The sequence below is a fragment of the Oncorhynchus nerka genome, unplaced genomic scaffold, assembly GCF_034236695.1.
Source record: "Oncorhynchus nerka isolate Pitt River unplaced genomic scaffold, Oner_Uvic_2.0 unplaced_scaffold_4186, whole genome shotgun sequence".
NCBI classification, from domain to species: domain Eukaryota; kingdom Metazoa; phylum Chordata; class Actinopteri; order Salmoniformes; family Salmonidae; genus Oncorhynchus; species Oncorhynchus nerka.
In genome coordinates, this window is record NW_027037110.1 from 659 (window position 1) to 17,468 (window position 16,810).

The 16,810-nt window shown below is 49.0% G+C and overlaps 1 protein-coding gene across 1 annotated transcript; it reads left to right on the forward strand.

Moving 5' to 3' along the window:
* The first annotated feature begins 1,291 nt into the window (after positions 1 to 1,291).
* LOC135566567 (general transcription factor 3C polypeptide 1-like) lies at positions 1,292 to 5,528 on the forward strand. The gene is made up of 3 exons (XM_065014255.1): positions 1,292 to 1,782; positions 1,971 to 2,416; positions 5,364 to 5,528. The coding sequence occupies exons 1-3, from the start codon at positions 1,695 to 1,697 to the stop codon at positions 5,526 to 5,528; spliced, it is 699 nt and encodes a 232-aa protein (XP_064870327.1). The 5' UTR covers positions 1,292 to 1,694.
* The last annotated feature ends 11,282 nt before the right edge of the window (positions 5,529 to 16,810 follow it).

Sequence of the window (16,810 nt, forward strand, 5' to 3'; positions counted from 1 at the left end):
AACAGAACATACAGGTAGAGACACACTGAAACAGGACATACAGGTAGAGACACACTGAAACACACTGCTGAAACAGAACATACAGGTAGAGACACACTGAAACAGAACATACAGGTAGAGACGCACTGAAACACACTGAAACAGAACATACAGGTAGAGACACACTGAAACACACTGAAACAGAACATACAGGTAGAGACTGAAACAGAACATGAGAGACACACTGAAACAGAACATACAGGTAGAGACACACTGAAACAGAACATACAGGTAGAGACACACTGAAACACACTGAAACAGAACATACAGGTAGAGACACACTGAAACAGAACATACAGGTAGAGACACACTGAAACAGAACATACAGGTAGAGACACACTGAAACACACTGAAACAGAACATACAGGTAGAGACACACTGAAACAGAACATACAGGTAGAGACACACTGAAACAGAGACACACTGAAACAGAACATACAGGTAGAGACACACTGAAACAGAACATACAGGTAGAGACACACTGAAACAGAACATACAGGTAGAGACACACTGAAACAGAGAGACACTGAAACACACTGAAACACACTGAAACAGAACATACAGGTAGAGACACACTGAAACAGAGACGCACTGAAACACACTGAAACAGAACATACAGGTAGAGACACACTGAAACAGAACATACAGGTAGAGACACACTGAAACAGAACATACAGGTAGAGACACACTGAAACAGAACATACAGGTAGACTGAAACAGAACATACTGAAACAGAACATACAGGTAGAGACACACTGAAACAGAACATACAGGTAGAGACACACTGAAACAGAACATACAGGTAGAGACACACTGAAACAGAACATACAGGTAGAGACACACTGAAACAGAACATACAGGTAGAGACACACTGAAACAGAACATACAGGTAGAGACACACTGAAACAGAACATACAGGTAGAGACACACAAACAGAACATACAGGTAGAGACACACAAACAGAACATACAGGTAGAGACACACTGAAACAGAACATACAGGTAGAGACACACTGAAACAGAACATACAGGTAGAGACACACAACAGAACATACAGGTAGAGACACACTGAAACAGAACATACAGGTAGAGACACACTGAAACACACTGCTGAAACAGAACATACAGGTAGAGACACACTGAAACAGAACATACAGGTAGAGACACACTGAAACAGAACATACAGGTAGAGACACACTGAAACAGAACATACAGGTACCTCTGCTCTGTGATTGGTTCATGTGTCCATTTTCTCCTCTGTGATTGGCTGTAGGACTTGCTGGAGGAAGAGCTGGTGTTGGAGGTGGGAGGGAGCTCAGTGCGTCTGGTGTTACTGAGTCACGCTGAGCCCTGGCTACTGACCTCCACAGAGAGGCAGAGAGACCGGCCACACCAAGCCCAGCGAGGAGCCTCTGCCTTTGGGGACAGAAAGCACCACAACCCCCTCCTCCGCAAGAGAAGAATGGTGGCCCCCAGAGAGCAGGAACCACGTAGTAAGAGAGGGAGAAGAGAAACGCTGATGGAGGAAGAGGAGGTTGAGAAGAGGGAGGAGACACCGGAGGAGGAGGAGGAGAAGAGGGAGGAGACACCGGAGGAGGAGAAGGAGAAGATGCAGCCTGAGAGAAAGACAGGAACGAGACTGCAGAGGAGAGATGGATGAAGAGAAGAGAGGAGGAGGAAGGGAAAGAAGAAGAGAGGGTACAAGAGGAACCATCATCTACCATTGAGACAGAACAGAGCACAGGTGAGACTTCAGCTGACCCCCGTTAACCAGACTACAGCTGACCCCGTTAACCAGACTACAGCTGACCCCGTTAACCAGACTACAGCTGACCCCGTTAACCAGACTACAGCTGACCCCGGTTAACCAGACTACAGCTGACCCCCGATCTGTTCACCGGTGTGTTTCATTGTGTTTTTTATTTTCCTCAGTGGGCGACGGCGAGAAGCCATTTTCATCTCTAGCTGAGGAAGAGGATGGTGAAGCTAGCGGTCTGCGTGAGGAAGAGGATGGTGAAGCTAGCGGTCTGCCCGAGGAAGAGGATGGTGAAGCTAGCGGTCTGCGTGAGGAAGAGGATGGTGAAGCTAGCGGTCTGCCCGAGGAAGAGGATGGTGAAGCTAGCGGTCTGCCCGAGGAAGAGGATGGTGAAGCTAGCGGTCTGTGCGAGGAAGAGGACGACAGCGGCGGCGTGTGTGACGTGTCGTTTGTCAGTCGTCCGTGGCGTATCGTGGACGGCAGTCTGAACAGGCCGGTGTGTAAAGGCATGCTGGACGCTGTCCTCTACCACATCATGACCCGGCCTGGTTTACCAGAACACGTCTTACTGGAACACTACAGAGGGGTCTTGCAGCCAGTGGTGGTACTGGACCTCATGCAGGTAGGAACGACGACCACACCAGGGCCGTGCACAGACCTTTGGTGGGGCAGCTGCTAAACATATATATATAAATACTATACCGTCATTCCATTCAACAGCATTCCCCCAAAATTAAACCTCATTCCATTTCTACTGCTTCTGTAGCCAAATTCACCTTTTTTAAATTTATTTTTTTAATATAGCCATTTTCTTGTGATGTAGGCTAGATCAGCTGGGATGTAGGCTAGATCAGCTGGGATGTAGGCTAGATCAGCTGGGATGTAGGCTAGATCAGCTGGGATGTAGGCTAGATCAGCTGGGATGTAGGCTAGATCAGCTGGGATGTAGGCTAGATCAGCTGGGATCAGGCTAGATCAGCTGGGATGTAGGCTAGATCAGCTGGGATGTAGGCTAGATCAGCTGGGATGTAGGCTAGATCAGCTGGGATGTAGGCTAGATCAGCTGGGATGTAGGCTAGATCCCAGCTGGGATCAGCTAGATCAGCTGGGATGTAGGCTAGATCAGCTGGGATGTAGGCTAGATCAGCTGATCAGCTGATCATCGGATGTAGGCTAGATCAGCTGGGATGTAGGCTAGATCAGCTGGGATGTAGGCTAGATCAGCTGGGATGTAGGCTAGATCAGCTGATCATCGGATGTAGGCTAGATCAGCTGATCATCGGATGTAGGCTAGATCAGCTGATCATCAGATGTAGGCTAGATCAGCTGATCATCGGATGTAGGCTAGATCAGCTGATCATCGGATGTAGGCTAGATCAGCTGATCATCGGATGTGATCTGGGGATCAGCTGATCATCGGATGTAGGCTAGATCAGCTGATCATCGGATGTAGGCTAGATCATCGGGGATGTAGGCTAGATCATCGGGGATGTAGGCTAGATCATCGGGGATGTAGGCTAGATCATCGGGGATGTAGGCTAGATCATCGGGGATGTAGGCGAGATCATCGGGGATGTAGGCTAGATCAGCTGATCATTGGGGATGTAGGCTAGATCATCGGGGATGTAGGCTAGATCAGCTGATCATCAGGGATGTAGGCTAGATCAGCGGGGATGTAGGCTAGATCAGCGGGGATGTAGGCTAGATCAGCGGGGATGTAGGCTAGATCAGCGGGGATGTAGGCTAGATCAGCTGGGATGTAGGCTAGATCAGCGGGGATGTAGGCTAGATCAGCGGGGATGTAGGCTAGATCAGCGGGGATGTAGGCTAGATCAGCGGGGATGTAGGCTAGATCAGCGGGGATGCAGGCTAGATCAGCGGGGGATGTAGGCTAGATCAGCGGGGATGTAGGCTAGATCAGCGGGGATGTAGGCTAGATCATTGGGGATGTAGGCTAGATCATTGGGGATGTAGGCTAGATCAGCTGATCATCAGGGATGTAGGCTAGATCAGCGGGGATGTAGGCTAGATCATTGGGGATGTAGGCTAGATCATTGGGGATGTAGGCTAGATCAGCTGATCATCTGGGATGTAGGCTAGATCATCGGGGATGTAGGCTAGATCAGCTGATCATCAGGGATGTAGGCTAGATCAGCGGGGATGTAGGCTAGATCAGCGGGGATGTAGGCTAGATCATTGGGGATGTAGGCTAGATCATTGGGGATGTAGGCTAGATCATTGGGGATGTAGGCTAGATCATTGGGGATGTAGGCTAGATCATTGGGGATGTAGGCTAGATCATTGGGGATGTAGGCTAGATCATTGGGGATGTAGGCTAGATCAGCGGGGATGTAGGCTAGATCAGCGGGGATGTAGGCTAGATCAGCGGGGATGTAGGCTAGATCAGCGGGGATGTAGGCTAGATCAGCGGGGATGTAGGCTAGATCAGCTGATCATTGACTTCAAGGTTGAGTTCATTAGAAAATAGTTATTGTTTGAATGGCAATTTGTTGCATTTAAAATGACAAAAGATAAATACAACAGAGGAAAGGTAAGTAATGTAATGTAACTAACCACCCGCTCCTTCACAGCTGCTGACATCACCAGTACTGGTCAGGTTCACTCATGTTCATCTCTCCCTCTTCTTCCTTGCACATCCCTCCTCTGGTCCTTCTCTCTCCCCGTCCCTCCTCTCCTGCTCCTCTCCCTGTCCCCTCCTCACCTGCTCCTCTCCTGTCCCTCCTCTCCTGCTCCTCTCCCTGTCCCTCCTCACCTGCTCCTCTCCTGTCCCTCCTCTCCTCCTCCTCCTCCCTGTCCCTCCTCTGCTCCTCCCTCTCCCTGTCCCTCCTCTGCTCCTCCTCCCCTGTCCCTCCCTCTCCTCCTCCTCTCCTGTCCCTCCGCCTCTCCCTGTCCCTCCTCCTGCTCCTCTCCCCATCGCTCCTCCTCTCCCTGTCCCTTCTCTCCTGCTCCTCTCCCTGTCCCTCCTCTCCTGCGCCTCTCCCTGTCCCTCCTCTTTTACTCCCCTCCTGCTCCTCTCCCTGTCCCTCCTCTACTCCTCCTCTTCCTGTCCCTCCTCTCCTGCTCCTCTCCCTGTCCCTCCTCTACTCCTCCTCTCCCTGTCTCTCCTCTCCTGCTCCTCTCCTGCTCCTCTCCCTGTCCCTCCTCTCCTGCGCTCCCCTCCCTGTCCCTCCTCTCCTACTCCCTCCTGCTTCTCTCCCTGTCCCTCCTCTCCTGCTCCTCTCCCTGTCCCTCCTCTCCTGCTCCTCTCCTGCTCCTCTCCCCGTCCCTCCTCTCCTGCTCCTCTCCCCCCTCCTCTACTCCTCCTCTCCCTGTCTCTCCCTGTCCCTCCTCTCCTGCTCCTCTCCCTGTCCCTCCTCTCCTGCTCCTCTCCCTGTCCCTCCTCTCCTGCTCCTCTCCCTGTCCCTCCTCTGCTCCTCCTCTCCCTGTCCCTCCTCTGCTCCTCCTCTCCCTGTCCCTCCTCTGCTCCTCCTCCTCTCCTGCTCCTCTCCCCCTCTCCTGCTTCTCTCCCCGTCCCTCCTCTGCTCCTCCTCTCTCTCCCTCCCCCTCAGGCCCTCGTTGAGTTGGGCTGTATCAAGAAGAAGTACATGACCAGGCGTCCCAAACCCTCCCTCTTCTCCCGCCCAGCCGCCGTCCTCATGGTGGGGAGGAGAGAGAGGGAGAGATGGGGTGAGGCTGGAGGAGACGGGGGGGTGAGGCTGGAGGAGACGGGGTGAGGCTGGAGGAGACGGGGTGAGGCTGGAGGAGACGGGGGTGAGGCTGGAGGAGACGGGGGTGAGGCTGGCTGAGACGACCACTGTGTTCTATGAGCCGACCATCGACTGCTGTCTGCGTCTAGGACAGGTTTTACCCCATGAAAACAACTGGAACCAGTGGGTCCAGTTCGCACAACATGAGAACAAACAGTAAGGACTGGAGTTAAAACTGATCTGGGTGCTAATTCTTTAGTACCACGCTGTAGTGAAACATTTTTAGGCCATAGACATAACGTTGTGCAACTGAAAATGTTTTGCAACAAAAAAAAAAAAGTTTTTGAAAGTATTGTGAAAAATGAAAGTTAGTCCCTGTCCGTTTCGTTCCGTATGATTCTGTTTGGTTCCATTGAGGTGTTAGTGGATACACACCAGGACTGCTAGGGGACGGGAGTTTTACTTGATCATGATTAATAGGCCCAGGAGTTAAAACAACAAGTTTCTTCACAGTGGTTAACCCAAAGGTCTTTAGTTCTGACTCTTACCGGACAGCAAGATTAGATTTTAGCTATAAAAAAAAATGCTGTTTAGTTTCAGTTGTAGTGACACAGATCTCTGGGAATTAGTTTCACATCTTAGATGTCCTTTCAGGGGAAAACCTGGTTTTCATTTCAGTTTTGTTATTGTTTTCTTGAAAGTGTGATTTAATAAAAATTCAAATCGTGAAATGAGACTCGTGATGCTTTTTATCTAAGATGAAACAAGTTATTTAGTTTATTTTTTAAAAGAGAGAATAAGTCACTTTGTTTTATGGTTTGTCAACATGGACACAGAACTGTTCAATACATAACTTCATGTTTTCAGTTTATTCAGCATGAAAAATATATTGTTGCTGGTTCAGTAACCAGCCCTGTTGCTGGTTCAGTAACCAGCCCTGTTGCTGGTTCAGTAACCAGCCCTGTTGCTGGTTCAGTAACCAGCCCTGTTGCTGGTTCAGTAACCAGCCCTGTTGCTGGTTCAGTAACCAGCCCTGTTGCTGGTTCAGTAACCAGCCCTGTTGCTGGTTCAGTAACCAGCCCTGTTGCTGGTTCAGTAACCAGCCCTGTTGCTGGTTCAGTAACCAGCCCTGTTGCTGGTTCCTATTTCGCAACAAAGCCTCCTTCACTCACGCCGCCAAACTTACCCTAGTAAAACTGACTATCTTACAGATCCTCGACTTCGGCAATGTCATCTACAAAATAGCTTCCAATACTCTACTCAGCAAACTGGATGCAGTTTATCACAGTGCCATCCGTTTTGTTACCAAATCACCTTATGCCACCCGTCTCCTGCGACCTGAATGCTCTAGTCGGCTGGCCCTCGCTACATATTCATCGCCAGACCCACTGGCTCCAGGTCATCTATAAGTCTATGCTAGGTAAAGCTCCGTCTTATCTCAGCTCTCTGGTCACGATAACAACACCCACCCGTAGCACGCGCTCCAGCAGGTGTATCTCACTGATCATCCCTGAAGCCAACACCCCATTTGGCCGCCTTTCGTTCCACTTCTCTGCTGCCTGTGACTGGAACGAATTGCAAAAATCGCTGAAGTTGGAGACTTTTATCTCCCTCACCAACTTCAAACATCTGCTATCTGAGCAGCTAACCGATCGCTGCAGCTGTACATAGTCTATCGGTAAATAGCCCACCCAATTTTACCTACCTCATCCCCATACTGTTTATATTTATTTACTTTTCTGCTCTTTTGCACACCAGTATCTCTACTTGCACATCATCATCTGCTCATTTATCACTCCAGTGTTAATCTGCTAAATTGTAATAATTCGCTCCTATGGCCTATTTATTGCCTTACCTTCTCATGCCTTTTGCACACACTGTATATAGTCTTTCTTTCTTCTACTGTGTCATTGACTTGTTTATTGTGTTATTGGCTTGTTTATTGTTTACTCCATGTGTAACTCTGTGTTGTTTTCTGTTCACACTGCTTTGCTTTATCTTGGCCAGGTCGCAAATGTAAATGAGAACTTGTTCCTCAACTAGCCTACCTGGTTAAATAAAGGTGTTCCTCAACTAGCCTACCTGGTTAAATAAAGGTGTTCTCAACTAGCCTACCTGTTTAAATAAAGGTGTTCCTCAACTAGCCTACCTGGTTAAATAAAGGTGTTCTCAACTAGCCTACCTGTTTAAATAAAGGTGTTCCTCAACTAGCCTACCTGGTTAAATAAAGGTGTTCCTCAACTAGCCTACCTGGTTAAATAAAGGTGTTCTCAACTAGCCTACCTGGTTAAATAAAGGTGTTCTCAACTAGCCTACCTGTTTAAATAAAGGTGTTCCTCAACTAGCCTACCTGGTTAAATAAAGGTGTTCTCAACTAGCCTACCTGTTTAAATAAAGGTGTTCCTCAACTAGCCTACCTGGTTAAATAAAGGTGAAATAAAAAAATAAAATCAACAAGTATTTGAACCGTGTCACATCAGCTTTTCCAAATCAGTTCCATGTTGATTAAATTTCATCACGTAGATTTCCGTTGTTGAAATGACGTGGAAACAGCGTGGATTCAACCAGTCTGTCCCCAGCGGAGTGTCACCGTTACCTTGTCAGGTGTCCCCAGCGGAGTGTCACCGTTACCTTGTCAGGTGTCCCCAGCGGAGTGTCACCGTTACCTTGTCAGGTGTCCCCAGCGGAGTGTCACCGTTACCTTGTCAGGTGTCCCCAGCGGAGTGTCACCGTTACCTTGTCAGGTGTCCCCAGCGGAGTGTCACCGTTACCTTGTCAGGTGTTCCCAGCGGAGTGTCACCGTTACCTTGTCAGGTGTTCCCAGCGGAGTGTCACCGTTACCTTGTCAGGTGTCCCCAGCGGAGTGTCACCGTTACCTTGTCAGGTGTCCCCAGCGGAGTGTCACCGTTACCTTGTCAGGTGTCCCCAGCGGAGTGTCACCGTTACCTTGTCAGGTGTCCCCAGCGGAGTGTCACCGTTACCTTGTCAGGTGTCCCCAGCGGAGTGTCACCGTTACCTTGTCAGGTGTCCCCAGCGGAGTGTCACCGTTACCTTGTCAGGTGTCCTCTCTCCAGACTCCAGCTACAGGAGAGGGAGACCAGGCCAGGGGTTCAGGTCTTTATTCACAGCCTGCTATACTAGCTAGTAGTTTACTGTCTTATAATGTCAAAATCCTGTCAAATGAACAGTTCAATTGGATTGTGTAGATCAGTGTGTTGGAGGGTTAGTATGTGTGTTGGTGTGCCTTTGTGTGTGTCCTGTAACCAGGTTCATATAGCTGATGGTGTGTATGTGTGTGTGTGTGTGTGTTGGTGTGTCTTTGTGTGTGTCCTGTAACCAGGTTCATAGCTGATGGTGTGTGTGTGTGTGTGTGTTGGTGTACCTTGTCTTTGTGTGTGTCCTGTAACCAGGTTCATAGCTGATGGTGTGTGTGTGTTTGTGTGTGTGTTGGTGTACCTTTGTGTGTGTCCTGTAACCAGGTTCATAGCTGATGGTGTGTATGTGTGTGCGTGTGTGTGCGTGTTGGTGTACCTTTGTGTGTGTCCTGTAACCAGGTTCATAGCTGATGGTGTGTGTGTTGGTGTACCTTGTCTTTGTGTGTGTCCTGTAACCAGGTTCATAGCTGATGGTGTGTGTGTGTGTGTGTGTGTGTGTTGGTGTACCTTTGTGTGTGTCCTGTAACCAGGTTCATAGCTGATGGTGTGTGTGTGTGCGTGTTGGTGTACCTTGTCTTTGTGTGTGTCCTGTAACCAGGTTCATAGCTGATGGTGTGTGTGTGTGTGTGTGTTGGTGTGCCTTTGTGTGTGTCCTGTAACCAGGTTCATAGCTGATGGTGTGTGTGTGTGTGTGCGTGTTGGTGTACCTTGTCTTTGTGTGTGTCCTGTAACCAGGTTCATAGCTGATGGTGTGTGTGTGTGTGTGTGTGTGTGTGTGTGTGTGTGCGTGTTGGTGTACCTTGTCTTTGTGTGTGTCCTGTAACCAGGTTCATAGCTGATGGTGTGTGTGTGTGTGTGTTGGTGTGTCTTTGTGTGTGTCCTGTAACCAGGTTCATAGCTGATGGTGTGTGTGTGTGTGTGTGTTGGTGTGCCTTTGTGTGTGTCCTGTAACCAGGTTCATAGCTGATGGTGTGTGTGTGTGTGTGTGTGTGTTGGTGTACCTTGTCTTTGTGTGTGTCCTGTAACCAGGTTCATAGCTGATGGTGTGTGTGTGTGTGTGTGTGTGTGTGTGTGTGTGTGTGTGTGTGTGTGTGTGTGTGTGTTGGTGTACCTTGTCTTTGTGTGTGTCCTGTATTTGTTACTTTTATTTCTTATTGTTGGGGGGGGGTTAAAAAATGAAACAATTAAACCACATGGTTGGTTAAGGGCAGCAGTCAGTCAGCATTTCACTGGAAGGTTGTTAGAGGAATTAAATTACTATATATTTATTAACCAATTCAATTAATACACTCAGCCCATTTCTAAGGATTTGTAAGATACTTATTTGCATAAAATGGGCGGAGACCAGTCTCAAAATAAGGCAATAGAGTTTACTCTCGAGAGTACTGAACATGATACAATTTACAACAGGTTATAAACTGAAAACGACGTCATTCGGTTTCAAACTGTCCCGTCCCTCCTCCACTCCGGTACGATGGCCGTATAGTTCACAAGCCTTCCTACATCGTTCCCTCACCTCACAAACTGTCCCGTCCCTCCTCCACTCCGGTACGATGGCCGTATAGTTCACAAGCCTTCCTACATCGTTCCCTCACCTCACAAACTGTCCCGTCCCTCCTCCACTCCGGTACGATGGCCGTATAGTTCACAAGCCTTCCTACATCGTTCCCTCACCTCCTGTCCCGTTCCTCCTCCACTCCGGTACGATGGCCGTATAGTTCACAAGCCTTCCTACATCGTTCCCTCACCGGTTTAGATCATTTACGACCAGGCCAAGGTCTCCCTGTGTAGATAAGCATTCTAGCCAGTTTGACGATAAGTTCATTCGTTTCTACCAAGGAACAGACAGTCTTTGTTCTAATTCTTGATTATGATTACACATTATATTCAGTACTAGGATTAAAAGAAAATTCATACATCTATACAGTAACATAATAGTATTCTGATTAGTCAGTCCTGATTGAAATGTATACATAATTAGTATTCTGATGAGTCAGTCCTGATTGAAATGTATACATCATAGTATTCTGATGAGTCAGTCCTGATTGAAATGTATACATCATAGTATTCTGATGAGTCAGTCCTGATTGAAATGTATACATCATAGTATTCTGATGAGTCAGTCCTGATTGAAATGTATACATCATAGTATTCTGATGAGTCAGTCCTGATTGAAATGTATACATAATTAGTCATTATTGATAAACAATCCCTTAACAAAGGTCTACACCTGTTGTATTTGGTGCATGTGACAATTACGGTTTGATTTGTAACCAGCTACGTAGCTAAAGGTGTGTGTTCTGTAGCCAGCTACGTAGCTGAAGGTGTGTGTTCTGTAGCCAGCTACGTAGCTGAAGGTGTGTGTTCTGTAGCCAGCTACGTAGCTGAAGGTGTGTGTTCTGTAGCCAGCTACGTAGCTGAAGGTGTGTGTTCTGTAGCCAGCTACGTAGCTGAAGGTGTGTGTTCTGTAGCCAGCTACGTAGCTGATAGTGTGTGTTCTGTAGCCAGCTATGTAGCTGAAGGTGTGTGTGTTCTGTAGCCAGCTACGTAGCTGAAGGTGTGTGTTCTGTAGCCAGCTATGTAGCTGAAGGTGTGTGTTCTGTAGCCAGCTATGTAGCTGATGGTGTGTGTTCTGTAGCCAGATACGTAGCTGAAGGTGTGTGTGTTCTGTAGCCAGATACGTAGCTGAAGGTGTGTGTATTCTGTAGCCAGCTACGTAGCTGAAGGTGTGTGTTCTGTAGCCAGCTACGTAGCTGAAGGCGTGTGCTCTGTAGCCAGCTACGTAGCTGAAGGCGTGTGCTCTGTAGCCAGCTACGTAGCTGAAGGCGTGTGCTCTGTAGCCAGCTATGTAGCTGAAGGCGTGTGTTCTGTAGCCAGCTACGTAGCTGAAGGTGTGCTGAAGGTGTGTGTTCTGTAGCCAGCTACGTAGCTGAAGGCGTGTGTTCTGTAGCCAGCTATGTAGCTGAAGGCGTGCGCGTGATGTAGCCAGCTACGTAGCTGAAGGTGTGCTGAAGGTGTGTGTTCTGTAGCCAGCTACGTAGCTGAAGGTGTGCGAGTGATGTAGCCAGCTACGTAGCTGAAGGTGTGCGCGTGATGTAGCCAGCTACGTAGCTGAAGGTGTGCGCGTGATGTAGCCAGCTACGTAGCTGATGGTGTGTGTTCTGTAGCCAGCTACGTAGCTGATGGTGTGTGTTCTGTAGCCAGCTACGTAGCTGAAGGTGTGCGCGTGATGTAGCCAGCTACGTAGCTGAAGGTGTGCGCGTGATGTAGCCAGCTACGTAGCTGAAGGTGTGCGCGTGATGTAGCCAGCTACGTAGCTGAAGGTGTGCGCGTGATGTAGCCAGCCACGTAGCTGAAGGTGTGCGTGATGTAGCCAGCTACGTAGCTGAAGGTGTGCGCGTGATGTAGCCAGCTACGTAGCTGAAGGTGTGCGCGTGATGTAGCCAGCTACGTAGCTGAAGGTGTGCGCGTGATGTAGCCAGCTACGTAGCTGAAGGTGTGCGCGTGATGTAGCCAGCTACGTAGCTGAAGGTGTGCGCGATGTAGCCAGCTACGTAGCTGAAGGTGTGTGTGATGTAGCCAGCTACGTAGCTGATGGTGTGTGTTCTGTAGCCAGCTACGTAGCTGATGGTGTGTGTTCTGTAGCCAGCTACGTAGCTGAAGGTGTGTGTTCTGTAGCCAGCTACGTAGCTGAAGGTGTGTGTGTGTGTTATGTAGCCAGCTACGTAGCTGAAGGTGTGCGCGTGATGTAGCCAGCTACGTAGCTGAAGGTGTGTGTGATGTAGCCAGCTACGTAGCTGATGGTGTGTGTGATGTAGCCAGCTACGTAGCTGATGGTGTGTGTTCTGTAGCCAGCTACGTAGCTGATGGTGTGTGTTCTGTAGCCAGCTACATAGCTGAAGGTGTGTGTGTGTGTTCTGTAGCCAGCTACGTAGCTGAAGGTGTGCGCGTTCTGTAGCCAGCTACGTAGCTGAAGGTGTGCGCGTGATGTAGCCAGCTACGTAGCTGAAGGTGTGTGTGATGTAGCCAGCTACGTAGCTGATGGTGTGTGTTCTGTAGCCAGCTACATAGCTGATGGTGTGTGTTCTGTAGCCAGCTATGTAGCTGAAGGTGTGTGTTCTGTAGCCAGCTACGTAGCTGAAGGTGTGTGTTCTGTAGCCAGCTACATAGCTGAAGGTGTGTGTGTGTGTTCTGTAGCCAGCTACGTAGCTGAAGGTGTGTGTTCTGTAGCCAGCTACGTAGCTGAAGGTGTGTGTTCTGTAGCCAGCTACGTAGCTGAATGAGACCGCTCTCCTGTATAGGAGTCCGATGTCGTGGAATTACTCTACCCAATGAGGAGAGACTTTTATTTATTCAAAATAATTCTACTTTATTCATCAGTTAATTATTGCAATAACGTAGCTGGTCAGGCGTATGCACTTCTGAGGTGTACGGCCGAGGGCTTAATGAAACCAGGAGTACAACAGCCCTTTATAGTCAAACTACCTCATGCAAGCATATACAAGACACGTGATCTTGGTATGTTTTATGAAGGATGAGACGAGACTGGGGTAAAAGTACCGAATTGGGTCGACTCGCTCTGTAACAACAGGGGGTTGTTCTAGTAAAACAACAGGAACCTCTCTAGACAGTCGTTAGAAGGAAAATAGAGCAACTGTTCCTTGAATTGAGTCGAGCGCCTTTTCTCTGTCTGCCAAGGGGATGTGTGGTTTCTCACACACACACACACACACACACGTACACCTTCAAGAAGCTATATAGCCTTTTTTTTTTACTTTAAAAAGTTGTTCCAAACATTTAATTGCTTCGAGGTTTTAGCGATTTGTCCCCTAACGCTCCCCTTCACCAATCAGAAACTCTACTACAGCGTTATTAGCATAAACGCAATTCAACAACAACAACGATGTGATTAGAACCTTCTAGCGCTCGGCACAGTCTCACATGGTAAGTAACCTCCCTTTTGGGGTACGGAGTTTAAGACCCTCTAGTTTCAGCACATCCTTCTCAGATATAAATGACACAGCAAAGCGCTTCCAGAGTTCATCTGCTTCTTAGTAGAGAACACAGAGAAAGACCAGCGACATTTAGGGATCACAGAGTCTCCAGGTCTTGTCCCCTACACAGATCACTCAGGTAACACGATGTACTCTGCTTCCAACTCATCACCTACACAGATCACTCAGGTAACACGATGTACTCTGCTTCCAACTCATCTCCTACACAGATCACTCAGGTAACACGATGTACTCTGCTTCCAACTCATCTCCTACACAGATCACTCAGGTAACACGATGTACTCTGCTTCCAACTCATCTCCTACACAGATCACTCAGGTAACACGATGTACTCTGCTTCCAACTCATCTCCTACACAGATCACTCAGGTAACACGATGTACTCTGCTTCCAACTCATCACCTACACAGATCACTCAGGTAACACGATGTACTCTGCTTCCAACTCATCTCCTACACAGATCACTCAGGTAACACGATGTACTCTGCTTCCAACTCATCTCCTACACAGATCACTCAGGTAACACGATGTACTCTGCTTCCAACTCATCTCCTACACAGATCACTCAGGTAACACGATGTACTCTGCTTCCAACTCATCTCCTACACAGATCACTCAGGTAACACGATGTACTCTGCTTCCAACTCATCACCTACACAGATCACTCAGGTAACACGATGTACTCTGCTTCCAACTCATCACCTACACAGATCACTCAGGTAACACGATGTACTCTGCTTCCAACTCATCTCCTACACAGATCACTCAGGTAACACGATGTACTCTGCTTCCAACTCATCACCTACACAGATCACTCAGGTAACACGATGTACTCTGCTTCCAACTCATCACCTACACAGATCACTCAGGTAACACGATGTACTCTGCTTCCAACTCATCACCTACACAGATCACTCAGGTAACACGATGTACTCTGCTTCCAACTCATCACTTTGTCCCCTACACAGATCACTCAGGTAACACGATGTACTCTGCTTCCAACTCATCACCTACACGTCAGACGACACCATGATTCTTTGACGGAGAAGAGGCCAATCAAGAGTTACGGCTGTTGCATCTCTCCTTCCATCCCTCCCCCCCCTCTCCTTCCATCCCTCCCTTCCTCTCTCCTTCCATCACATACTCTCTCTCTCCTTCCATCCCTTCCCCTCTCCTTTCATCACATACTCTCTCTCCTTCCATCCCTCCCTTCCTCTCTCCTTTCATCACATACTCTCTCTCCTTCCATCCCTTCCTCTCTCCTTTCATCACATACTCTCTCTCTCCTTCCATCCTTCCTCCTCTCCTTTCATCACATACTCTCTCTCCTTCCATCCCTCCCTTCCTCTCTCCTTCCATCCTTCCCTTCCTCTCTCCTTCCATCACATACTCTCTCTCTCCCTCCCTCTCTCCTTCCATCACATACTCTCCCTCTCTCCTTCCATCACATACTCTCCTCTCTCCTTCCATCACATACTCTCTCTCTCTCCTTCCATCACATACTCTCTCCTTCACATCTCTCTCTCCTTCCATCACATACTCTCCCTCTCTCCTTCCATCACATACTCTCCCTCTCTCCTTCCATCCCTCCCTCCTCTCTCCTTCCATCACATACTCTCTCTCTCCTTCCATCACATACTCTCTCTCTCCTTCCATCACATACTCTCTCTCTCCCTCCTCTCCTTCCATCCCTCCCTCCCTCTCTCCTTCCATCACATACTCTCCCTCTCCTTCCATCACATACTCTCCCTCTCTCCTTCCATCCCTCCCTCTCTCTCTCCTTCCATCACATACTCTGTCTCTCTCTGGACCCCCCTCCCTCCTCACCGGCTGGATGTTAGCGATGTTTTGTTTCATGCCAATGTTCTCGGCTATCGTCTCAAGCCAAAGGGAGACGTGACAGTGACAGAGGCTCATTCTCTGGGTGGACCTGAGACAAGAGAGAACAGGGTTCACACACACACCCAACGCATACACACACGTGTACACACTCGCACTGTAACAACATGTTTCCGTGACGATGAGTGTTGTTGTAGGCTTTGCTTTGAACCTGATGACCAGAGTTTGGTCTCTCCAACTCAGTTTGTTCTTCTGAATGAAGTAGGCATTGTCCAACCTCACAACCTACAACACACACATACACATTCAGTTACAATCCCTCAGTATTATTTATCCACAACGCCACACATTGAGTGTGTGTGTGTGCGAAAGAGAGATGACCCTGACCTTCTTGAGGAATTGGGTGCGTCCACTCTGACTCTGCATCTCCGCTCTCGACACTTAACTTTGGGTCCCCGTCATCACCGGTGACGTCACTCAGCACCTCTCTGCCGAGGAACAAGGGGATCAGGACAGGTGAGGAACCGTCTCGTACGCCTGGAGGACACACACAGTTCCATTAGGAACAAGGGGCTCTAGGACAGGTGAGGAACCGCCGTCTCGTTCGCCTGGAGGACACACACAGTTCCATTAGGAACAAGGGCTCATGGGACAGGTGAGGAACCGTCTCTCGTACGCCTGGAGGACACACACAGTTCCATTAGAACAAGGGGATCATGGGACAGGTGAGAGGAACCGTCTCTCGTTCGCCTGGAGGATACACACAGTTCCATTAGGAACAAGGGGCTCATGGGAGGAACCGTCTCTCGTTCGCCTGAGGACACACACAGTTCCATTAGGAACAAGGGGATCATGGGACAGGTGAGGAACCGTCTCTCGTTCGCCTGAGGACACACAGTTCCATTAGGAACAAGGGGCTCATGGAACAGGTGAGGAACCGTCTCGTACGCCTGAGGACACACACAGTTCCATTAGGAACAAGGGGATCATGGGACAGGTGAGGAACCGTCTCTCGTACGCCTGAGGACACACACAGTTCCATTAGGAACAAGGGGCTCATGGGAGGAACCGTCTCGTTCGCCTGAGGACACACACAGTTCCATTAGGAACAAGGGGATCATGGGACAGGTGAGGAAACGTTCCTCTGCGGGGAGGAACCGTTCGCCTGGAGGACACACACAGTTCCATTAGGAACAAGGGGCTCATGGGAGGAACCGTCTCTCGCTCGCCTGAGGACACACACAGTTCCATTAGGAACAAGGGGATCATGGGACAGGTGAGGAACCGTCTCTCGTTCGCCT